The 24,823-nt window shown below is 48.2% G+C and overlaps 1 protein-coding gene and 1 pseudogene across 1 annotated transcript in view; one reads left to right on the top strand and one right to left on the bottom strand.

The window, feature by feature from the left end:
• The window catches only part of Chdh (choline dehydrogenase), a 29,031-nt gene extending 4,422 nt beyond the window's left edge, over window positions 1–24,609 (bottom strand). Inside the window, 2 exon segments of the mRNA XM_051140849.1 lie at window positions 452–1,220; window positions 24,388–24,609. Coding sequence (XP_050996806.1) covers window positions 452–1,169 — 718 coding nt within the window. The 5' untranslated portion in view covers window positions 1,170–1,220; window positions 24,388–24,609.
• Window positions 2,553–24,619, top strand: LOC127187088 (corepressor interacting with RBPJ 1-like; annotated as a pseudogene).
• The last annotated feature ends 204 nt before the right edge of the window (window positions 24,620–24,823 follow it).

Raw genomic sequence — 24,823 nt, 5'->3', positions numbered from 1 at the left:
TGGCAAAGTGATCTTGCACTGTCTCTTTCTGCCCCAGCTCACTCACTTGCAAGTCTCTACCACACCACGGTCCATTCATCACACAGAGCTGTTTCTTCACCCTTCCGCAGCCTCTCCTGCCCCAAGTCAGGCCACCATGTTCGTCCTGGCCATAGGTACCACAGGACTGAAATCCCTACTCTCTTCTCAGCTTCCTAGACCTGTGGCTATAAGGCTTGACTGCTCCATCCAGGCTTGGCAGGGCCCCTGGAGCCTCTGCAGTCACCTCTGCTGTGCCACATGGCCTACAGGCTCAGCAAATGCCCAAGCAGTTGGGCTGTTTCCTGTGACACGTAGGGGAGGACAGCATCTCCCTTTCATGTAACACCAGCCTTATTTTGGCACTTACTGACCATGATGGGAGTCAGAAGGGGTGACTAATTTAGAGGGGGGAATAATTAAAATTTGGTACCTTGGTGTATGGTCATGTCCATCCAGCCAAAGCCCTCCTGTTGGAAGCCATTCATGTCTTCGGTGAAAGGGTAGCCAGCCTGATGTGTTGCCTGCAGGAAGGCCTGGTGAAGGGGGTGGTTGGTCTTGCCCCGAGACACATGCAGTGGGCCGTCACCACCACGGTACCTGTTGGCACCCATCTCGTGTCTCTGCGCCTTGCGGAAGTAGGGCAGACAGTGTGCATAGTCCCAACCCTCAGCGCCTTGGCGGTGCCAGCGGTTATAGTCCTCGGCATGTCCGCGGATGTAGACCATGGCATTGAGGGATGAGGAGCCCCCCCAGACCCGGCCTCGTGGCCAGTACAGTGCACGGCCATCCAGGCCTGGCTGCGGCTCAGTGTAGTAGTACCAGTTGTACCTGTCGTTACACAGGTTGGCCACAAGGGCCGCTGGCATGTGGATCTTCCACTGGAGCCTCTTGCTCCCCATCAGCAAGTCCTTGGGCCCTGCCTCCAGCAGCAGCACTTGATAGCTGGGGTCCTCACTGAGCCGACTGGCCAGCACACAGCCAGCAGAGCCTGCGCCTACCACCACGAAGCTGTACTCATCCTGGCCCACAGAAGCTGCGCTGGCAGCAGCACGGCTACAGGGAGGCCATGGCTGGCCCTGCACAGCCCGTGCCAGGGCTCCACGTGGGCTCAGACATCCTCTCCTCCAGCCTCTAAGGACCAGCCACATGCTTCCAGCCCGGTTCCTCTATCCACAGACAGGAGTGGGAAGATTCTTTTCCTAGAACAGGGAAGATGGCTTTAAGGCTCCGAATCCTACAGCATATGCAGAACTGACACAGCCAAGAGCCTGCCTAGCTTCGGCAAGGCCATCGCATGGGATAGCCACTGCCCTGGGGATCTAGAACCCGAGGTAGGAATTTCATTAAGGAGATGTTAGTCTAGAACAGGGGTTGGGGAAGAGGGGAGCTCCCTCCACAGGCTTGGGGGAAGGTGCCTGGCCCACTTTCCTGTGATGTCCACAGGAACTTGGAGACTGCATCTAGCTGGTGAAAGGGAGGAAGGCTTTCCGGCCCGACAGACAAGGGGCTGTTTGCCCTATTTCAGGCAGGCCACTGCATTTTATTACAGAAATGCACAGGGGTGGGGTGGTGGGAAGCTTTCCAGATGGAGAGGGACAAAGTAAGCAACCAACTGAGGGTGAGGGGCCAAGACTATGGAGCTCACAGCCTGAGAGGTCCTAGGAAGCACCAGGACACAGGGTCACAGCCACACTTTACAAGGTCACCTTGTAGAGTAGTAGAGCTTTAACAGAGAAATGCCAATGGCTTTTTTTAAAAAACAGTGCTGTTTTTTGAGATTATAATATAATTAAATATAACCGGCTCAGTCCACATTATGTTGTTTGTAGGTATATGCCAATGACTTTTGATGGCTTTTTTCTCACCCATGCCCCACATGCTGGTGCAAAGGTTGAAAAGATCCTAGGTAAGCCGTTGAACTCCTGGTGACAAGAGCATCTGAAAAAACCCCAACAACTTCTAGTCTACCCTGAAGCTGACATTAAAGGGCTAAAAGTCCCTTGTCATTTTCTTGGCACACCTAGATGCAGATTGTGACAAATCCCATGCCCACCTCCCCCAGGTTTCCCTCAGCTCTGTATTGGGTAACCAGGGCCTGCCCTAGAAGCAGAGGGAGGGGACAGATGAAGGCCCGCATGTACAGGAGAAAAAGGCTGGCAGAACCTTCTGAACACTGCATCTGAGGCAGGAACGCTGCAGAGTCCCGCCTCCCCCCCCCCCCCCCGTGCCCCCACATCTCCAGCTGCAGGCCCCATGTAGCAATGGCCCACTGCTCGGCTCTCCATGGGTGGACTCATTGTCCTCATAATAGCCCACCAAGACAGGTACATCCTTTGTAAGCAGACATCATTGACCCAGGCTCCACTGGCCTGTTACACACAAGCTAGTTTTCCATTAACAACCATACAAATGCTCTCCTTACAAGAGAAAAAAGCATGCAACCAAACTAGACCTGCTGGTGTTAACACCATCAAAGACATTACACAAGCCAAGATAATCTCCATCAGGAAAGATTTAGTTGACAAGCGGGCATGTCGAGCAGAATTTCAAGAACGTGTCAGTGGGCTGAGGAGACGTCTCTGTGGGCAAAAGCACTTACTTAACAAGCCTGGTGTCCTGAGGAGCCCTGTAAATAAAAGCCAGGCAGAGTGGCACACATCTGTAATCCTAGCACTCCTCTAGTGAGATGAGAGATGGGGACAGGAGAATCACCCGGAAGTCTGTGGGCCGACTAGTCCAGAGTATGCAGGGTGGCAGAGACAGGAGAGAGCAGACCCTGCGGAAGGAGAGTCCCAACTCCTAAAAGCTGTCTTGTAACCTCCACGTCCACACTGTGACAATGCATAGACCTCGCACCCCACTATTAAAGAAATAGACATTTGAAATGATCAACTTTATTTAAAAACAAAACTGCAAGAAAAAGTACAATACCAGGGACAAATACGTTTTGATTAGATGTAACGGGAGGAGATCAGTGAAATGGAAGATTAGGTGAAGAGAAATCTGTAGATGAAAATGTGAAGAGAGAAGTGAAAGGGGGTAGCAGAGGAAGAAAGAGGATGTGGGAGCTTTGAGACCATCACACTAACATGTGGCTAAGAAGGGTCTAAGCAGGAGACCTAGACAAAAGCAGATCAGTTCCATGAAAGATACAATGTGCCAAAATGCTAGATTAAGTCAGTATGCATAGAAAACCACAGCCATCTAAAACAAAGAAGCAAGCCGGGAGAGATGGGTGCTGGGAGAGCTCTACCAAACACTAAGGGCGGGCATGGGAAGATGCTCTCCAGTCTCTGTAAGAAGAAATGGAGCGAAGACATCTTCACCCATTCTGAAAGGCCAGTGTGACACTAATACCAAAACCAAACAGACGAAAGCATCACAGAAAAGACAACTATAGATGAGTATCTCTCCTGAACAAAGATGAATACATATCCTGGTGTGGGTCTCACGGCAGGCAAATGCAGCTGAGGGAAGAGGGATGGGCAGGCAAGAAAAATCCCTCAACCAAACAGTAGTGACTTGAATCCAGATACTTGGTACCAGGGAGATGGTTTAGAGGGCAAGTACTTGCTGTCAGGAATGCTGGCCTGTGTTCAGTACCTGTGGACCATATTGTAGGAGAGGACCTCTGGCCTCCACACACATGCCATGACATTCTGTCTTACACTTGCACACACACATATAAATAAAATTTACAATGTTTTTACTGCTTTGACTCCAGTTCTCTATTTAAAAAAAAAAAAAAAAAAAGATCTTACGTACCAAATCCAAGTAGGGTTGCCCCTGGGATGTTCATCATTTGAAACATTTCAAATCTGAAAATCACTTCATGGTGTCCTGAGTTTGTTTACAGACCTCACAGACCCACAGGCTGCCTTTTCCTACCTCCAATTTCAAAATGTGAAATCGTTCACCCATTTCATGTGCAAAAAGGACTTTCATCCTGTGTCCAAATCCAACATCAAGAAAGTATGGATGGCAGAACAGGAGAGAGCGCGTGACAAAAGGAAACAAGAATTCATGCAGCACTGCCTTCAAGAACAAGAGTTACGTGACAGTAGATTGCTGGTGGGAAAAGAGCTTTGAAAAAAAAATGCCCTGAACGTCATGGATAGGGCCCCAGCAGGAGTTAAAAAAGAAGACAAAGAGAAAGAGGAAATGGAAGGAGAGACAGAACAGGATGTGAACGGCAGAAAAGAGCTCCAAAGAGAGAGAGATGCCAATAATGACATGAGTGCTCAGGTTCAAAACGTATTCAATGTCACAAGTCGGGTCATGCCAGTACAGAGGGAAACTGCCCCTTGTTTGGTCTTCCTGGAATCAATTCAAATTCGATTCTTACTGAGGTCTCCGGGCCATCAATTTACCTCTTGGAGCTAATAACAGCAGAGATGAGAAACAGTGGGTGTGCGCTGCAATAAAATGCACTGAGGAGAAACTTGACCTCAAGTGACAGGACTGTGTTGGGAGTGACAGTGAAGAAGTCCCTGACATTGAATTCTTAGAGTTGCTGACCAAACAGAAGTGTCGCAGGAAATGAGGTAGATTTGGGGGGGGGGGGGGGGGGAAAAGGTACAAGGAGAAAATGTTACAGAAGAGCAGAAGTAAGCACACGCACAGACAGACACATTCCATAAAACAAATCCCCTTCCTCCTCCTCCTCCTCCTCTTCCTCCTCCCCCCTTCCTCCTCCTCCTCCTTTGCTGAGACTTTGGAAAGCAGCAGTAAAGGTAAAATGAAGAAAAAAGAAGGAAGCCGGGCAGTGGTGGCGCACGCCTTTAATCCCAGCATTCGGGAGGCAGAGGCAGGCGGATAGCTGTGAGTTCGAGACCAGCCTGGTCTACAAAGTGAGTCCAGGACAGCCAAGGCTACACAGAGAGACCCTGTCTTGAAAAACTAGAAAAAAGAAAAGAGAAGGAGAAGAAAAATACCCAGGAACTAACAGCAGTGACCCTAGGAAGACAAGTTTAGAAGACATTTCATGAAGAACTTTCTAGCAGTCGCAGTGCTTCTAAAACAAGAGTCCTGAGGCTATTATAGCAAACAAGGTTGTTCTTGTTCTGACAGGAAATACAGAAGCTGTCATCCTAGTCCAAAGAAGAAAGGGTGTGACTGATGGAAGCAGGGGATCTGAAGTCACTGCAGGGCTGAGAATAACTGGAGAAAGCACAGTAGGAATCCTGGTGGTCACAAGCAAAGGGAAGTGAGGAGGTGAGCGCTGCAGGGTCCTGGTGAAGAGCGGACAGAAGAAATGACACCAAAAGTCACAGCACAGATAGCTACAGAGGAGCAAGCGCGTGGTAAACATCCAGAAAAGAGTATGGCTGTGCCACCCAGCAAGGAGCAGGCGGCAGAGGCGAAAAAGCACGGAGACAACCGAGATTATAGGGACTCCATTTCCTTTTTTGTTTGTTTGTTTGTTTTTTAATTTATTTTTTTATTAATTTATTCTTGTTACATCTCAATGTTTATCCCATCCCTTGTATCCTCCCATTCTTCTCTCCCTCCCATTTCCCCCTTATTCCCCTCCCCTATGACTGTTCCTGAGGGGGATTACCTCCCCCTGTATATGCTCATAGGGTATCAAGTCTCTTCTTGGTAACCTGCTGTCCTTCCTCTGAGTGCCACCAGGTCTCCCCAGGGGACATGGTCAAATGTGAGGCACCAGAGTACGTGAGAAAGTCATACCCCACTCTCCACTCAACTGTGGAGAATGTTCTGACCATTGGCTAGATCTGGGGAGGGGTTTAAAGTTTACCGCCTGTATTGTCCTTGGCTGGTGCCTTGGTTTGAGCGGGACCCCTGGGCCCAAATCTGCCTATCATAATGTTCTACTTGTAGGTTTCTAGGACCCTCTGGATCCTTCTACTTTGCTATTCTCCCATGTGTCTCTCATCTAGTGTCCCAATAGGATGTCCTCCCCTCTGTCCCAGTTTCCTGGTAAGTGAAGGCTTTCGTGGGACATGCCCCTTGGGCTAGTATGCAGATATAAGTGAGTATATACCATTTGAGTCTTTCTGCTTCTGGGTTAACTCACTCATTATGATCATTTCTAGCTCAATCTATTTATCCACAAATTTCAGGAATTCCTTGTTTTTAATAGCTGAGTAGTATTCCATAGTGTATATGTACCACCGTTTCTTTATCCATTCTTCTACTGATGGACACTCTGGCTGGGACTCCATTTTCTTACTGAATATCTTTAGTAAAGACCAACTTATGCATTATTATGTCTGTAATTTAAAAAATAAAAATCTCTTGTCAGGTGGTAGTGCGGCATGCCTTTAATCCAGGCACTTGGGACGCAGAGATAGGCATCTCTCTGAGTTCGAGGCCAGCCTGGCCTCAAAGCGAGTTTCAGGACAGCCAGGGCTACACACAGAAACCTGTCTCAAAAACAAAAACAAAAACAAAAAAAACCCAAAAAACCTTTTAATTTTCCATCTCTGTAAATTGTCATTCAAGTGTGAAATGATTTGAGTACCACAAGGTTGAACTTTGCAGACATTATAAATTTTTTTTTCTGTTGTCAACTGTTTCTTATGCCTTCTAACAGATTATATGATTTTATTTGTCCTGAAATACCATTAAACAGTGACAGAACAATAAAAAAAAAAAAAAAAGAAGAAGAAGACAGAAAAAAGAAAGAAAAATTAATTCATGAAGCCAGGTGTGGTGGCACACATCTTTAATCCCAGTGCAGGTGGATCTCTGTGAGTTCAAGGCCAGGCTGGTTTACATAGCAAATTACAGACCAGACACAGTGACACCCTGTCTTGAGAGAAAGACAGAAAGAAAGAGAGAGAAAAGAAGGAAGAAAGTAAATTATCACACAAGATGTAGAAACAAAAGATACAGAAAAAGCAGTTGGCAAAACTTTTAAAAAGTACCTCTCCACTGTCCAACATGATAAAGATTATCTACAAAACCCCTATAGGAAACTCCAGGGTTAGTCGCAAGGAACTCAAAAGCTTTTTACCACCAAAATCAGGAGCAAAGGCAAAAACACCGCCTCTCTCCAATTCTTCTACCACCACATCGACACTACAGCTAACTCAACAGTCAAGGGAAGGAAATTCAAAGGAATTCAAGTTGGGAAGAAAGACATGAAGTTTCCTGGCCCCGACATGAACATCTGTGTAGAAAATCTCAAAAAGCTGACCAAAAAGTTTACTGGAAAAAAATGAGCAGACTCAACAAAATGGCAAAAGACAAGGCTGAGATGAAATGCCATGCTCTGATATGCCAGCAGCAAGCACAGGCCACTTGAAGGGAAAACACACTGCCATTGAATTTAATAAATAAATAAATAAATAAATAAATAGAAATAAATCTAAAGCACATTTGCAATGGACATCCACCAAACTCTAGTGAAAAATGTCCAAGATGAACTAGCTACGTGAAGCGATATTTCGTATTGATGAGCAGGGAGATTCACGATTGTCTGTATTCTTTACAATTTGGTTTATAATCAACGCATTCCCAATAAATATCCCGGCAAGATTTGTGAGTATTGACACCTGATCCAAAAATTCATATGCAGAGGCAAAAGACCTCAAAACAGCCAACACAACATTCAGAGACAACTAAGTTATGGCCTGGCACTAGCTGACCCCCAGCCTTGCTGTGGAGCATGGTAACAGAGAGTGTGACACTACCAAAGGGACAGGGAACCATCAACTGATCTTTGACCAAGAAACAAAGCAGCGAAACGGAGCCAGAACCACTGCAGGCACACAAGTGATGCTAACTAGACCTGGATGCATCTTCAAAGTTCAAAATGGATCATAAGCCCAAGTCTAAAACACAAAGCTATAAAAAGTCCTAGAGCACAAAGGAAAGCTTGGGGTGGGGGTAGGGGGCTGATGATGACTTCCTAAGATAGAAAGCCGAAGGCAAATACTAAAACAAAAAACTGAAAAACTAGATCTCATTAAAAAAAAAAAAAAAAAAAAAAAAAAAATGTCTACTAAGCTACCATCAAGAGAATGAAAGGACAAACCAGGCCTGGCCTTGTGACGAAGGACTGTCACATGAAATATACACATTGAATAACACCCCTAAGGCCACCAGTTACAAAGACACCCTGGGTCCTAAAATGGGTCAAAGACATTAACAGACACCTTAGCAAAGGAGATCCTCACGTTGGGCTCTTAAACATGCGACCGTGCACGCAGCCAGTGAACTACAACCAAAAAGTAACTGAGGCCCAATCACCATGGCCTACAGGCTGTGCAAGTCAAGCCACACGAAGAAATGTGCACATGGTGGTGCATGCTTCTTATTCCCCACGTGGGGGACTGAGGTAAGAGGACAGCATTGTAAGACCAGCAAGGGCTACGTAGAACCTACCTCAGAAAAGAAAGAAGAGATAAAGAAAGAAGATAGGAAGGAAGGAAGGAGAGAAGGGGAGAAGAGAGGAGGGGAGAGGACAGTGAGGAAAAGAAACCCACAGAGTGAATGAACCACAGTACCTCAGGTCAGTACAGAAGATCCCAAAAGTATGGTCATACTATAGAAAGAAAACCAGAGGTGCTTGTAGCCCGAATGTTTTTAAACCATGCTGTTCATATAGGCATGAAAGTCCTAGAACTTACGAAGCAAAAATTGAGATTTTTGAAGGGAAAATAGTTCTACAGTAATTGAAGACTTCAATGGTCAGAGTTCAATAATGACAGATTAATAATAGAAGATAAAACACCACAAGCCAACTGGACATAACAGAGACATACAAAGCACCCAACACAATAACAGAAACACATTTTTTTTTCTCAAGTGCACACAAACCTCCAGGACAGATTACACATTTTTATTTGTTTTTTGTTTTTTTGTTTTTCGAGACAGGGTTTCTCTGTGTGGCCTTGGCTGTCCTGGACTCGCTTTGTAGACCAGGCTGGCCTCGAACTCACAGTGATCCGCCTGGCTCTGCCTCCCTAGTGCTGGGATTAAAGGCGTGGGCCACCATGCCCAGCTGATTACGCATTTTTAAAGACAGAAAACGTATCAGGAATCTATTTGTACCACAGTGGAACAAAACTAGAAATCAATATGCAGAAACACAACTCACAAAAAAAATGCAATGAATGCTTCTAAAACCCCAGTGTGTCAGAGATGAAATCACAGCGGAAATTAGAAACGTGTGAAACAGATGAGAAAGAAAACACGGAACACCCCAGCTTATGCAATGTGGTGAACGAGCGTGGTGTTATCGGGCATCCAGAGCTGCATCTGCCACCTCCAGACAGAGGGAAGATCTTTATCCTGTGAACAACTAGAAAATAGAGCAAACTAAACCAAGGCTGCAGAGGGAAGGAAACGCTGGAGATCAGAGCAGAGATTAAAAAAAAAATACAATGGAGGAAACTGATGAAGATAAAAGGCTGGCTCACAGAGCAACAGCAAAATTGTTAAGCTTTAGTTGTGCTCAGTGCTGGCAGCAAGCAAGCTTTTCAATTAAGAATGGAACCAACACACAAGTTCTTGCCAAAAGGATTACACACACACACACACACACACACAGAGAGAGAGAGAGACAGAGAGAGAGAGAGAGAGAGACAGAGAGAGAGAGAGAGAGAGAGAGAGAGAGAGAGAGAGAGACAGAGAGAGACAGAGAGAGAACAAAAGATTAGGATTAAATATTAAATTTAGCCAAAGATTTAAAAGAAATAGTGTATTAGTTACTTTATCACTGCTATAACAAAATGCCTGACAAACAGCAACAGCTGTGGCTCACGGTTTGAGGGGATACACGGAGGGGAAGGAGGAGACAGGGGTGTGAAGGGGCTGGTCACATTGTGTTTGCACTCAGGCAGCAGGAAAGAGATGAACGGTAGATTATTCAGTCTAGGGTCTCAGCATGTGACACAGTCCCACTTGCATTTAAGGCAGGTGCTCCTGCCTCCCTGCCAAATTTCTGGAAACGCCCCCACCAACACAACCAGAAGTGTGGCTTCTAGAAGATTCTGAATCCTGGCAGCTTGACAGTCAAGGCTCATCATCACATTGGTTGTTGAAAACCATAAAATGTTGCTCAAAACAATTTTTTTTTAAATGGCATAAAATATAGAAAAGTATCCCAAATTCCTAGACTGGAAGGATTACTGCTGTCAAGGTACCACTACTGCCAATGCAGTGGGTGGGGCCTATGCAATTCCTACCAGAGTTTCAATGGCATTTGCTTTTTGCAGTAGGAAAACTCATTTTGGGGTTGGTGAAATATCTACCGGTGAAGGTGCTTGCTATCAAGCCTGATAACCTGAGTCTGAGCCTAGAGCCTATGTGTTATAAACAGAGAAGTGACTCCCACTAACCCTTACATGAACACAGTGGTGCATGCACACACGACAGATTAAAAAAAAAAAAAAAATGTAAAAAAAGAAAAAAAAAAAAAAAAAGGAAAATTTCTTTAAGAAATTATGTGGAATCTCAAGGGACACCAAGAAGAAAACCAATGTCAAAACCACCAACCTAAAACCCAAGGAAGAAAAACAAAAATAGAAGACTCAGAATTTCGAATCTTAAAATTGCTGCCGCTCTATGGCCACCAAAACTGCAACACTGCACGCAGGCTAATGCAACAGAGCGGAAACAGGCATACATGGCCCAACTGGCTTTCAGCCAGGGCCAAAAATCACTCAAAGAGGAAAACAAGGGCCTTCTTAACAAATGCTACATGGGACGCAAGGCACAGGCGAGGGCATGAGCTTGGACCTCTGCTTTTGCCACAGACAAGAGTGAACCAGAGAAGCAGGGGAGGTGTTTGCTTAGGAGAGTTGTCTGCTGGGCCATCCTGAGGACCTCAGTTCAGATGCCCAGGATCTGTGCACAAAGCCAGGGAGAGTGGCTGGGGAGATGGGACAATGCTACAGCACCATGAAGACCTGAATTCAAGTCTGCCATGCCCACGTAAGAGGCTGGGCAAGCCACACAGGGAGTTGTAACCCCAGCGCTGGAGAACATGGAGGCAGAAGGATTGGTGGGATCTGCTGGCCACCAGCCTAGCTATGGTTCACTTGTTTCAGGGGGGAAAGGTGAATGTCCTCATTTGGTGGTGACTGTGAGCACAAACAGAGGTATGTGTATGTGCACATGCGCACACGCACAGACACGCACAGCCAGATGTGGCAGTGCACACGTATAATCTCACTGCTGGGGAGGCAGAAACAGGAGGGTCTCTGGGACGTGAGGGCCAACCAGCCTGGCTGAGTCAGGAATTCTAGGTTCAGTAAGAGACCCTAGTGCAAAAATTAAAGTGGAGTCAGGTGTCGGGGTACACTGAGTTTGAAGTATCCTAGGCTATATAAATAAATAGATAGATGATAGATAGATAGATAGATGGATGGATGGATGGATAGATAGATAGATAGATGGATGGATGGATGGATGGATGGATGGATAGATAGATAGATAGATAGATAGATAGATAGATAGATAGATGGATGGATGAGTTATAGAAGAAAGAGACTGGATACTGACCTCTGGCCTCATGCATGCACAGCCATACACATGTGCACACACATGAACATGCACATATGAATATACCACATACACACAGAAATTAATTATAAAACTCTATGATGAAAACCTGGGACAAATCCCCACGACATTAGATTTGGTAATAGTTTCTCAGATATCATACCAAAATTACAAATAATGAAAGAAACAATAGATAAATTTGAGTTCCTCAAAACAACACTTTCGTGCACCAAAGGACACTGATGAGAGTGAACTGACACGCAGCGTCTGGGTGGAACACTTCTGTAATCACAACGCTTTTGAGACAGAAACAGAAGATTATTGTGTGAGGCTGACCCGATCTATGTAGGGGTCCAGGGGCACCTTGCAAGATACTGTTGCAAAACACAAAATCCAAGTGAAATGACAAGCCCACAGGAGAGAGAACATCTGCCAGCCTCATGTCTGATAAGGCGCTAACATCCCAGGATGTAAAGAAACTCTCGGAACTTAACAGCAAAGGCCGGATGAACACAAGCAGAAGAGGATTTAAATAGACGTTTTTCTAAAGCAGATGGTAGTGGAGCAACAACAACAAAAAAAAGGGTAAGCTTTCACGGGTCATTAGAGAAATGCAAGTCAAAGCTGCAAAGAATTATCAGTCCGTACCCATCAGTGCGCCTCGAGTGGAAAATAGCAAGAGTTGGCAAGGACGTCCAGAAGTTACGGCCTTTGTACACTGCTGTGATGGAATCCAGTGCAAGCCACTGGGGGATTCAAGCTGGCAGATTTTCAAATAGTTAAAGAGTTACCACATGATCCGGCAGTCCTACCCTGTAGGTATTCACTGTGAGGGGAAGGAACGGACCCAAGCCAGCAATGCTGCAGCAGTGCTGAGCAGCTCTCGTCACAGCCACGCAGGGCAATGTGGACTTGCGTATTCAGGTGACTAGATAAGCAAAATGTGGTACCTGAAATGGGACATCACTCATCTTTAAAAAGAAATGGAATTCTGCTATAAACTAAAACACAAATGGAACTTGAAACCATTGTGGCAAGTGAAATAAGCCAAGGATAGGTAAATTTGTAGGCAGGGACAAGAGAAAAGAAAAATGCTCAATGGGAGCCAAGGCAAGCTTCTGTCGGGTTAGCTGAAGAACTGAGAGACCGGTGGTGGTAAAGGTTGTCACTGAACAGTAAACTTAAAAAGTGATTGAAATAGCCACTCCCCACCCCTCTCCAAACAAACACAAAACAAAGAAAAACAGCGCCCCCCCCCCCCCACACACACAAGCAGTTCACAACTGTGAAGAAACTGTTATTTAAATGAGAAAGGCATAGAGATTTCAGATAGGGCTGAGCTCAGTGGTGCAGGGAAGGCAGCTCCAGGCCAGCTTAGCACGCAAAGCCAAGCCCTGCCAAAAAGACATTCAACAACTAAACCCTTCATATCAAACCGCACAGATCTGAGAAATCAGGTACCCTGAGAAGGGAACGCACCCCAAGGTTTCAGTTTGCATCTGCTGTGTTTTATTTCCCAATCCAAGCAACCAGTATCAAGGACCGTAACAGAGAGGGCAGTGACTAAAGTGGACTGACCTGGGAGCCTTTCACCAGGACTGTGGGCCGGAGGAGGCAGGAAGAAGGGCCAGTTTCCCTTTCCTCTCCATTGCCCCAGGCACTGCAGAACTACATCTCCTACCACAAGCAAGTCTTCAACTCCTCCACCATGACACCTGCACCCCCACCTCAGGGTAGTTTGAATCTGGTCCTGAGATAGTCACTGATATGTCTGGATGTGGTGTGCACATCAAATACTGAGAGGAACTTAAATGAAGAATCCCAAACACAGGGCCATCACACCCTGCTGTTTTCTTGTGGGTTTTGCTGTCACAGGCCTCCATAGCATGACCTAAAATGGCTCACATCAGCAACTGAAAAGTAGGTATTAAAAAGTATGTGCAAGCCGGCACGGTGGGGCATGTGTGTAATCCCAGCACTTGGGAGACAAAGGCAGGTGGGTCTCTGTGAGTTCGAGGCCAGCCTGGTCTACAGAGTGAGTCCAGAACAGCCAAGGCTACACAGAAAAACCCTATCGTGAAAATGTATGTATGTATGTATGTATGTATGTATGTATGTATGTATGTATGTATGTATGTTGGCCAGAACATTTGTATTGCTCGTAGTTTTGAGTCCATGACCAATCATCACACAAGTCTGGTGATTTTGGGGTGCTGTTAAGTTATGAAGGAACTGGAGCTAGAATAAAGTGCTTACCCACAGACAACAGAGCTGTGCAGCTGGAATGCTGGACACCATCTGAAAGGACCTTCTGAACAGGGCTCCTAAAGGCACTCCTTTCCTTTATCCCCATGAGTGTGTGACTGTGTGTGTGTGTGTGTGTGTGTGTGTGTGTGTGTGTGTGTGTGTGTGTGTGTGCGCGCGCGCGCGCACATGCACGCGTGTATGCATGTGTCCTTTTCAATATTCTCTCAGTGCATAACAGGTACATGCTATACTAGGGTCAGACCCATGGCCCCAAGAACTCCTGGCTTTCAGTCATTTGAAGAGTTGGCTCTAAAGAAGGCTGGCCACACCCAGCCAGGCCCACAGCCTAGCAAGCATAGGAGCAGTTTTGGTCTGAGGAACTTAGGCTCCTTGACAAATATTGATTCTGCTCTGGACGCATTTAGGGGGCAGTAAGCCTTTTCCAGGAGACAGTGGGCACACTGGAATCTTAAAGGCACAGTCCTTGGTCTCAGAGGAGTTCAACTAAAGAGAATGCTGCATAGCTAGGCCAAAAGCACCAGGGGGTCCATCCTGCAGCCTTAATACCACAAACTACAACCCGAACGCCCACCAACAGGGTTCAGCTTACTGAAAAGGGAGTCCATCCATACAAAAGTATCCCCTTAAACAGTGGCTATATGGCCCTAGCATCTTAGGCAGGATCAGGTAGACATGAGTCCAGAGCTCAGCTACTCAGGAGCTTCAAGGCCCAGAAAAGTCACTTCCCAGCGAGCCCCAGCACCGCTCCAGGTTATCCAGCCTTCTGACCTGTCACTGATCCCAGGGCCCGGATCCTCATGCTAGAGGCCATGGTCACCCTCACCAATCTGGGAGTCATTCTCAGAACTGGGGGATTTGAGGTAAATCATCTGAACTTTGTCACCTGCCCTTCCACTTCTAGCACAGGCTCTGATTTGAAAATCCCAGAGAACTGAGATGAGGCTGCCAACTGATGATGGATTTGCCAAGTAGGAAGAGTCTATGTCATCAGACAGGGACACTGTGCCATGCATCAAACTGTCATGAGGAACAGCTGCCTGTGCAGAGCGTGCTCTAGGCATGGGTCCCCCCCAAAAGTACAAGGGGATGCAAGCATCTTCACCAGCCCAACCGATTAAGCCACATCAAGGTCGCAGTCTGAACATGGGATGGGCAGGAGGCACCAAACACCATGCCGGAGCATAGGAGGTCAGGGAATTGGAAAAGGTTTGGCTGCTCTCCTGCAGCCCAGCAGATCCTTGCCAGTGGCACCACTACCTCATCGCCAAGCCTACAGTGTTTCTGGGTAAGTACGGGGGTGGCCTAGCGTGGAGGCTCAGTCTCTGAGCTGAGACTTATGTTCTAGTGGTTCTAATAGAAATCTCACTGTTACCTCCATCCCAGGCAACCCAACTCCCTAAAATACCAGAGATAGCTTCCTAATGGCCTCAGAGTCCCTGCGCTTCTGCGGGCCTGTGCAGGGTGTCCCTGTCCACTGCCTGTCACCTCCCACTCCACTGTGAGCGCCTCAGTTCCTAGTGCATGTACTAGGCCCCTGCATGTATTGTCCTCCCCTCCAGGTGCCTGTGGCAGTTCCTGTTCAAGTGACTCACGCCTTCCTTTCCTCTGGCCTCACTTCATATCGGCTTTGTAGAGAAGCCTTCGTCTACACTGGCCACATTCATCCTGGACTTTTCTCTATGTCCCACTTTCCATGTGCTGAGCCTTGTTCAGAGGCTGCACTCTGTAATACTGGCTGGAAGGATACACTTAAGGATGGACCTGCATCTGTTCCTGGCAGTCTGAGGTGTCGGGGCCAAGCCTATATGCACATACATGCATCTGCGTCTACATCTGTGGTGCAACAGACAGGAAGCACCAGGCAGGAGGGACACAGGAAATTCTGAATCCTAACCTGGCCATGGCTACCTGGCCACAGACACCGATAAAGCAAGTGTCACATGCACTTCACTGAATCCCCAGTGCGCCCCAATTAACTAAAAAGTTTTGCCTGTGGGGTGTGTTGTCTCACGTTTCTGGTAGTCCTAGTCCTCAGGAAGATGGAGACACAAGGGTCACAGTGGGGTTCATAGAGAGTTTGAGGTCGGCCTGTGTAGGCCACATAAATAAATGCCTTGACAAATAAACAAAATTACATGTTAACAAGATTTCAGGCACTGTCTTCAAAAATCTATTTTCCCTCCATTTCTCATATCATCAACATAGGATCATAATTTTCTTAAACTAAAGTTTCTCTTCCTAAGAATCTTTCTGCACAGACACAGAGCAGAGAGCTACAGGAGGGATGCTCATCTCCCACAACAGAGAGCTCCTTGGCCTCTCAGAGATTGTATCTGAACAAGGAGGACAAGGCCACACCCTCTTGGCCCCTGTGGCACAGGCAGAATACTCCCTGACTCTGCTGGAGTCACTGTGGATGCGACAAGACGGAGTAAGGGAAATCCCCTACCCCCAAATCAGGGCCATTAAACCTGTTGTCCAAGGAATCCAGACTGTCCCCCACACATTCCAGAGCCAGGAGGTATCAGAAAACAGGCCGTCTGATTTGCTTCTCGCCTTGCCCAGGTGAAGCCGGGCTCTCCCCACTCTACTCTCCTCTACAGAAATTCCTAGACCTTGCACCCTCATTCTCCTATATCCTTACATAGAGAGTCACAGGGTTTGGGGACACCCACCCTGCAAAGTCTGTTCTCACCAACCCAAACAGAGTCCACTCTTTGACTTCTCACTTACTTCATACACGGAGCAGAGGCTGCCAAGAAAACTCTTAAGGGTTGGGAGTCTTCAAGGCTGATGCCACATGTCCCAGGGCCTTCTCTTTGCAGCAAAATCCAGGTGGGTGACTCCCAGTTGGAATCCTAAATGTTGACTTCAGAGGTGGGCACTGCCCGCTGTGGGGCTTCTTGGACTTACTGATGCTCCTTCTGTCTCCCTTCCCATAGCACCCGTCCAAGTTCTGGTGACACACTGGGTTCTGCATTCTTGGGCCCACTGTGCCCATCTCTACTTTTCTAGCTGATCGTCTTTCTGTATGATGGACATCATAAAAGACAGAACGCCAGGTGTGGAGCCCTGGGGACCTAACATGGGCTAGACGCCCACTTGCCTTTTATAGTGTGAATCTGAACTATCCTTGATGGGCTCATGTGTTTGAGCACCTGGTCCCCAGCTGGCAGAGCTGTTTTAGGAGGGTTATGCAGACATGGCTGGAGGCAGCGGGTTACTGGGTACAGACCTGGGGTTCTAGCCCAGCCCACTCTGCCCGAAGCACTCTTGGTTGGCATCTTGCACAAAGCCACTGCTACCAGCTCTGACCCACCCAGCCATCATGCCTTCTGCACCCTAACAGCCTGCACCCCCTGAGCTATGAAGCAAAACACACCTCTCCACTCATCCTGCAATCCAGGGGATACGTTGCTCCTGTGTTGGGGAGTGGAGGGATTACCTGCCACATCTTTCCCTTGAAGTCGCATGTGGGGACACTGATTTGCCCAAGGTGTATTAGAGGAAGGTGTATTAAGAAGATAGGAGGCAGCAGGGTTACTGTTGGGTACCTTCCCTGCACTAAGGGGCCAGCAGAAGGAAATGGAAGCAGCTCAGGTTGGCTCAAGGATGGTACACTCCAGCTAGGAGCTCCCCACACACTGTGCTGTGCTGAGCTGTACCTGGGTGGGCGGGCTGGACAGCAGAGCGGGCCTTGGAGCAGGGACACAGTGCACTGGCTCCAGCTGAGCCAGTGTAGGTCTGTGTCTGGGCTCTTGTCTAGTAACAGAGCAACAAGAGGAAACAAACTATTCTTCAGGGATATTAAAGGTCCTTCTGTGACAAGCCCAGTGCAGGTGCCAGAGCTGCAAAAAGACTGGCAGCCTGGTGGAGTTGAGTCAGCAACCGTTACCCATCAGGGGCCAACACGGAAATGGGAGGTTATTTCATTTACCAAGAGCAATGGGGGAGCCTAAAGCTGTCAGAAGCAGATATGGGGTTAAAGCTTGGTATAAAAGGGGGTGGGGGCGGACATGGAAACCATGGTACAGAGGGGCACTGGGTCTTCTATACGTAATTGGTGTCCACTTCTGTCCACCCAACAGACCCTACCTGGCCAGGCTTCACAACTCCTTCCCTAAACCCTCCCCAGCGTCCTAACAGTGCCCTGCCACCACTGCCCTCCCACAGCTCTGTTCCACACTTCTCCACAGCAATTGCTGGAGCATCCTAAGAGTGAGGGGGTTCCTGGAACCGGAGGTAGGAAAAGAAGTGGGTAAGGGTCAGCTTGGACCTCACCAAAGTGACGTCACCCAAAGGAGACACCTGAAAACAAAGGATTCCTCTTGACATCTGGGAACCGAGCCTAGATGGAAGATTGCAGTGCCACCTGGGAAATACCCTGTGATGCTAACTTAAAACTTAAACTGGAATGACAACATGTTTTCAGATACACCCATTCGGCATTGCCCATAGAGCTAACAAAATACAGAAAACAGAGGACTGTGATGAGGGACATTTGTCCACAGAATCTGTGTTGCGAGAAAACCACAAACATTTCTTTAAAGTATACTCAATTAAATAAAAATGGTGTGCAGGTGGTGGGATGGGGGGCTAGGGGTGGATCTACAGTTTGTGAGAGAAATAAGAGATCATGTGGCTCTTAGCTAGATCCTAGGGACTAGAATCCAGGGACTAGAATCTGAGGAAGAAATCATTGTCTGGCAGATGTGACAGTGGTCTTGGGTGTGTGGGTGGGGTGTTAATGAACAGAAATCCAAGCTGAAAAACTGGCCGGGGAGGGGGAGGGGAAATACTCATGTGTAGATATGTTCTCTTCTCTTCATTTCCTCAGTGCTGTATTTACATAACATTTACATTGCAGATTATGAATTTTTAAAAATGTCATCTTAGAATGAAAGAAACAACAACAACAAAAAACAAAAAACAGGGTTCCCCACAGGTGATAGGAAGGCAGGAAACTCAGAGAAGGGAAGAGGAGTCCCCACCTCATTTTCCTCTTGCTAGATTTGTATACGGCTTTCAAATTTTCATACAAGGGAGAATTTCAGCCACTGCTGTCTTAGAATCTCAAATATCACCAACAAGGGAAGGAAGAGAGAGCACCAGCTTGGGAGGCAGAGGCCTGGTCCAGGCTCAAGGACAAGCTGAGAGGTGGGGAAGGCACAGACAGCTGCTTGCAGGAGCCTGGGACCGCCTGTAGATCTATAGATACTCTGCTTTGCTGCAACTCTCTTTCAAGTTGGAGAATTTTCTCAGTCTCCCTTAGCAAACTCACCTCACGTCAGAGGTGACAGGACACAGTGCAGTATCCGCTGGGGCGGCCCGCACACTATCCTGACTCTCTGAGAAAGAGAAGTACGGAAGGAAGGCAGAGTTGAGAAACTTCTCCAAGGCATCTCTGGTTCAGCGACCTCGCCTTTGGTCTTGCGGTGGACACAGCTTTTACTCTGGCGTAGCTTGCTTTACTCTCGGGGTTAATTTTCAGTGTGCTTTAAGATCAGCCCGTGAGAGATTAAAAACAAAAAAAAAAATCTGAAAGTAACCTAAGTAATCAACACCTACACACTCACCACAGACACCTAGAGCATGTCATAAACTGCACCCTCAACGCTGGAGACCCTCAAAGCTGGTAGCTCTCTCCACCAGAGAGAGATTGGTGTCTGTCTCTCCAGAAGACAACAGTTGGTGTGGAAACGGCTCTTACGCACAGCCCCGCCTTGGGCTCACAGGGCAACTAAAAGCAGGACAGAAGCCAGGCTTCGCTGCTTTCATGTTATGTGTCTTGTCTACTTCCGGTCACACTCCAGCAGGACTCTCAGAGGCATAGGGACCACGAAGGCATGTCTATCCACCTAGCCTATCTGGTCCCCTTGAAGCTAAGTCATCGTCTTCAGCCTGTAGTCACTCTGGATTCTAACAACTGCAGAACCCGCCAGGGCCGACCAACCCTAGAAGAGGGCAGTTTCCCCTGGGTGAGGTCAAATCCTGGGCCAGGAACGGGGGAGAGCCGCTTTGCTGTCCCCTCGAGCAGTAAGGGCTTTCTTAGGCCACATTGTAGAACCAGGATTGAGAGAATAAGGGGACCACACCTTAATCAGGACTGCACGCCTCTAGCCCTAGCCCCCAATTCTTTTTTATTTTTACTTTTCTATAAGAAAATGTATTTGTTTCTCTACAGTAGAAATAGGGAGGCAGAATAAGTCTGTGCAAAGCTGGTCTCATATTACATCCTTTCTAATGCAGGTTTGCTGTTACAACCATACTCCCAGGTTTTCCAAATCCAACACAATTACTTCTTCTACTTTGTTTTGGCCTCCACAGGTGCCTCCTCTCTTAAGCCCAAGGGTTTCCTTTCTAGGCTCCAGCTTGTTAAAGGCATCCTTCTTGCCCCCGCTAACCGTACAGATGCACCCTGCCAGGTTGGGGGTCACTCAGCTTTCTTTACCCACCTTCCCAATATGGTCAGGCCATATCGATGATTCACCCCCCCCCCCCCCTGCGCTTCTAACTGACATACAGGGATGAGTGATTTAGCCTAGCCTGCTGGGGTTGCTGGAGGCAGGCCTTTGACCTAAAACTCTGGTTACACTAGGCACAACAGTTCCATAAGGCCTGTGAGGTCTGAAGCACATGCTCACCTGAATATTACCAGCCGTAGAGCGCCCCCGCCCTCCCTCCCTGCCGCCCAGCCACCTTCAAGTGGGTCCATAGCACCTGCCCTGCGCAAGACCCTTCACAACCATCTTCGTGCCTCCAACTTACATATGTGGCCCCTCCTAAACTTCTGAGCCAGAGTAACGCAGGAGTTCCCAAGACAGCAAGGAGAGCGATTTAAAAGTATCCAACTACTTCCTTGTAGTAAATGACAATTGTGCTATCACTAAGCTCATTGCAGAAACAAATCAAGGTAGAGGTCACCCAACTCCCCCAGCCCCAAGAACAGCCAGTGCTCTTAACCTCGGAGCCATCTCTCCAGCCCCCCTCCCCCTTTCTTAACCTCATTGATGTATCACATATTTTTCTTCCACAACATACGGAATGTGACCCTTCACCTGTGACCAATAGAAATATCAACTACAAGTTAATCCAATGATTAATGATCAAAAACTCTAACATCCTGCCTTCTGCTTCAGGACAGTGCCTGATTCTATCTGTAATGAGGCTCTGAAGAGTGGAAAAAGGACCCATGTCCTCTGTGGTCTATACTTTTTAAAAGTCCCAATGTAATGATAACAAACTTGTAAATTACCCTAAGTGTCCATGGACTGAGATCACTGCCGTGAACAGGTCATGTTCTCACATGCCCTGGCTGGGTGGCAATAACACTGAACTATAATCATGCCTGAGTCTAGGGTTTTTTTTTTTTTGTGTGTGTGTGCCAGCCCTTCCTACCAGGAGGAGAATATATGGAGTTCTACACCCAGGCTGGAAATCAAGGACTGCAAGCCTGGGTGACCCGCAGGGTCTCTGGCTCAAAAATAGCATTAAATTAGTTATGGCCAAGTCCAAGCAGCTGGAGTGGAACAGAGGGCAGAGGCAGTGCCAGAGGCTGGAATGCTCCAGTGGCTGCTGTCCCAACTAGGGCTGGCCAAAAAGCCCTGGCAGGCAGTTGGTATTCGCCAGAACCAGCTCCCTCTTCACAGGACAATGAATCCACTGTTAACTGCCCAGAGACTTGATTTATATTTGAAAAAAAAAACCAAAGTGGAAAATTCCACCTGTGTGGGTAGAAGCTAGCCTCAGGATATGTAAACAACCCTCACAGCCCTGTTCTCTCTCTCAGGATACAAAAGTTATGGCTCCAACGGAATTTTCCCATTTAGGAGCATGGAGATAGTAGAATAAAAAAATTTCTTAATTGTCCTTATCTCCCCTGTTCTTAAACTACACAGCAAATTTAAGCCCTTTAACTTGCTTTACTGACTCTGGTTTCTTCTGAGTTTCCTGATGGCCCTGCTAGAGTGACAAGCAAATGTCACTTTCATGTTGTAGGTGCATGGGGAAACTGAGGTAGCAAGAGACCAAGAGCTTTGGCCATGGCCAACAGATAGCAAGTGAGTCATGGAGCCAGTAGACTTGAAGTCTCAGCTGAGGTGGCAACACACAGCCTGCTGGAAGTCTGAGTGATGGGCAAAGATGTGGTCTAAGTTCTACAATGAGATCTGGCGCCCTCTTCTGGTGTGCAGGCATACGTACAGGCACAATACTGTATATGCAATGAAATAAAACAAACAAACAAATAAAAGTAGTCCAAAGCAATCTTCCTATGTGTGCAGATTTAGGCCTTGGAGGAAGGCATGTGTGAATTCATTCATTCATTCATTCATTCATTCATTCATTCAGAAATGTAATAAAACACCCACCGAGGCCCTGGACATGAACACTCGCTGTGCACAGTGGCTCTTGTAGGCTTGCAGACTGAATGCACGACTAAGGCAGGAGACGGAGAATCTCTAAATGATTGCTTCCCTCTGATTCCAGTCCTCTCTTCACTATCATGGCTCACTCACTTCGTTGTACAGGAAAGGAAACTAAGGCCATGAGAAGGGCAGTGGCTTGCCATACGTTCGGGAGAAACAGCTTAAGCACTCCCGATGTCCGTGGCCCCGCCTCTCTGGTTAGAGAGGCTTAGATAGCTAAGCAAGTGGGTCCACTCCAGCAGGTCACCTTAGGTGCTGAATGCTCAATCATAGAGGATCACTGTGGGGCGAGGAGGCAGGATGGAACTGCCTGAAGGTAGGCAGACGTGTCCTCTTGGCCCAGGTGTGACCCCATCTGTGGCTGCAGAGCCCTACCTGTATTTCCTTTCACTGCCCACTGTGCAGCCCTGTCCACAGGCCACACAGCTGCAGAGTCAGGGCAGTGGCACCTCTAAGCCTGTCATCACCGGCTTTGGTGGGGCAAACCTCTCAGGCTGTGTCAGGGGGCTGTGTGGCAGGCACCCTTGCCTGGGTAGTCTCTCATAGTCACCCCGCTTTCCTACCACCACCTTCACCCCATTCTTCCTGTCTACTCTGCCACCAGATCCTTCTCCTGGACAAGGAACCGAGCTAGTTGCCTGATCCCTTTCTCAAAATAAAACTATCCCATAACCACTGTCCCAAAGCCATTTCCTCATGTCTGTCCCACGTTCTCTTGCCAAAGTCAGGGGAGGCGCCACTCCTGGTTTCTGTCCTCTTGGGACACCATAAGCTCTGGTGCTGGAGTTGAAATGCCTCCTACCAGCCTTTATGTCTCAAGGGCCAAGAAATGGCTGACTAGCAGACCTGTCCCTGGGCCTGACCTCTCACTCCCTGCTGTCCCAAAGCTCTTTCCTCTTTACCCAGACCTTACTGCAGTAGAGTGTGTTCTGTCAGCGCAGCTCCAAGCCTGGCCAGGTGCTGGCACTCAGCACCTCGCTGAATGAATGCCATGTTGGCAGTCAGCTGTGTTCCCCCTACTTGCTCTGCATGAACAGACAGGCTGTTTCTCAAACCCAAAGACTGACTGTCATCTAAACATCTGGCCCGTCCCTCAGCCTCATAGGACAAAGTTCTCAGACGGAAACTGGAAAACAAGGCCATCTCCACTCTGCTTTTGCACGGGGGTAGGCACTCTGGCCTTGAAAGTTCCTGTCGCTGAGCTCATCTCCAAGAGCGCTCACCTTTGTACCCTGGTGCAAGTAGCCAGCAAGTGTTTACTGTTCAGTAAGGCCACTATGAAAACTAGAAATGTTCCCAGGGACCACTGGGCCCAAGCAAGTGACAGAGGTTGAGCAAGGGGACCCAGGAAAGCACAGTACCAGGCTTAGGTGGGGCTACAACCTCCCTTTTGTAAAGCCCCCAGGGTCAGGAACCAGGACAATTCTCTCAGGAAACTATCCCTTGCAATCCCACAGAGGCTGGGGACTGGGCCTGTTCCATGTGGACCAAATACAGAACCTTCACCTGAGTCTCACAGATGACCAAAGTCTATATCCTAGTCAGGATTATTCGGCAAACACAGTTGCTTGACTCTGCCTAACCTCTCAGCAGGAACCGATCTCTCACGACTTGTACCTTAGCGCTCCCTCCAATTCCACTCCGTACAAGTTTGGCCTTTCCAACACTGCTACTGCCCGTATGAAGCTGCTGAGTTCTAAACTCTGTAGCCCTTTTCTAATCCCAGATGACCATTGAGCTATCGCTATCCCCCCCCCCCCCCCCCCCCCCCCTCAAGCCGGTTCATCTCAGAAGGATGGTCCCTGGGCCACCTTCCCAGAATTAAGGTGGAGAGCCCGGCAGATCTCTTTCAGGCAGCCGCACTGCCAAATGTCAGAACCTCAGCTCTGAACCCACAAACGCTGAGACACCAGCTTCGGGACCCCCAGATGTAACCGCCAGACCTCATTCTACGAAAATATACTTAACCAGAAAGCCTGAGAGGCCAGGGGTAGAGATTCCTATCGCTCTTGCTTTGTAACTGTAAGTTCCTGTAGCTGGTTCCCTCAAAGAAGCCAAGGAGGTGTTGGAGGCTTGAGTCTCCACACACCCCCCCCCGACCCCACCCATCCTTTGTTTCTGGGACCCTTTCTTGGTAAAAGAAGCTCTAGGTCCTCTCGACCCACCCGTCTAGGGCCGGACGCTCGCTACTTACCCGGGGTAGCTCCGCACCTGGGCTGGTTTAGGTCGGCCACAGAACAGGAGCTCCGAGCACCCAGAAGGCGGTGGCCGCTGATCCTCGCCCGCTGCGCTTTAACTGGCGGCCCAGAACGTCGCGAGCTTTCCTCAGGAAGGGCCGGGGCAGTTCTCTCCAGCTCCAGGCGCGGGTGCGGTCGCCCCACCTGGCCTGCGGCACACACCTGTGCGCGAGGCTCCAAGAGCGCTGAGGCTGCTGTCCCGAGTCATTCGTACCCCGCCCACCCCCACGAGCCCCGCGGGCCACAGAGCCGCCACTTTACTGTCCTGGGACCTGGCCAGCGCCCGCCCCCAGGGAGGTGTTGTAAGAGGTGGAGCCCAGAGAGAGCTGCCTAGGGCGCCTGAATAAGAAGACCCTGGAAGCACACCTTTAATCCCAGCACTCCGGAGGCAGA

Source organism: Acomys russatus, chromosome 3 (genome assembly GCF_903995435.1).
Source record: "Acomys russatus chromosome 3, mAcoRus1.1, whole genome shotgun sequence".
In the NCBI taxonomy this organism is placed as follows: domain Eukaryota; kingdom Metazoa; phylum Chordata; class Mammalia; order Rodentia; family Muridae; genus Acomys; species Acomys russatus.
This window is presented reverse-complemented; position numbering and strand designations above follow the sequence as displayed.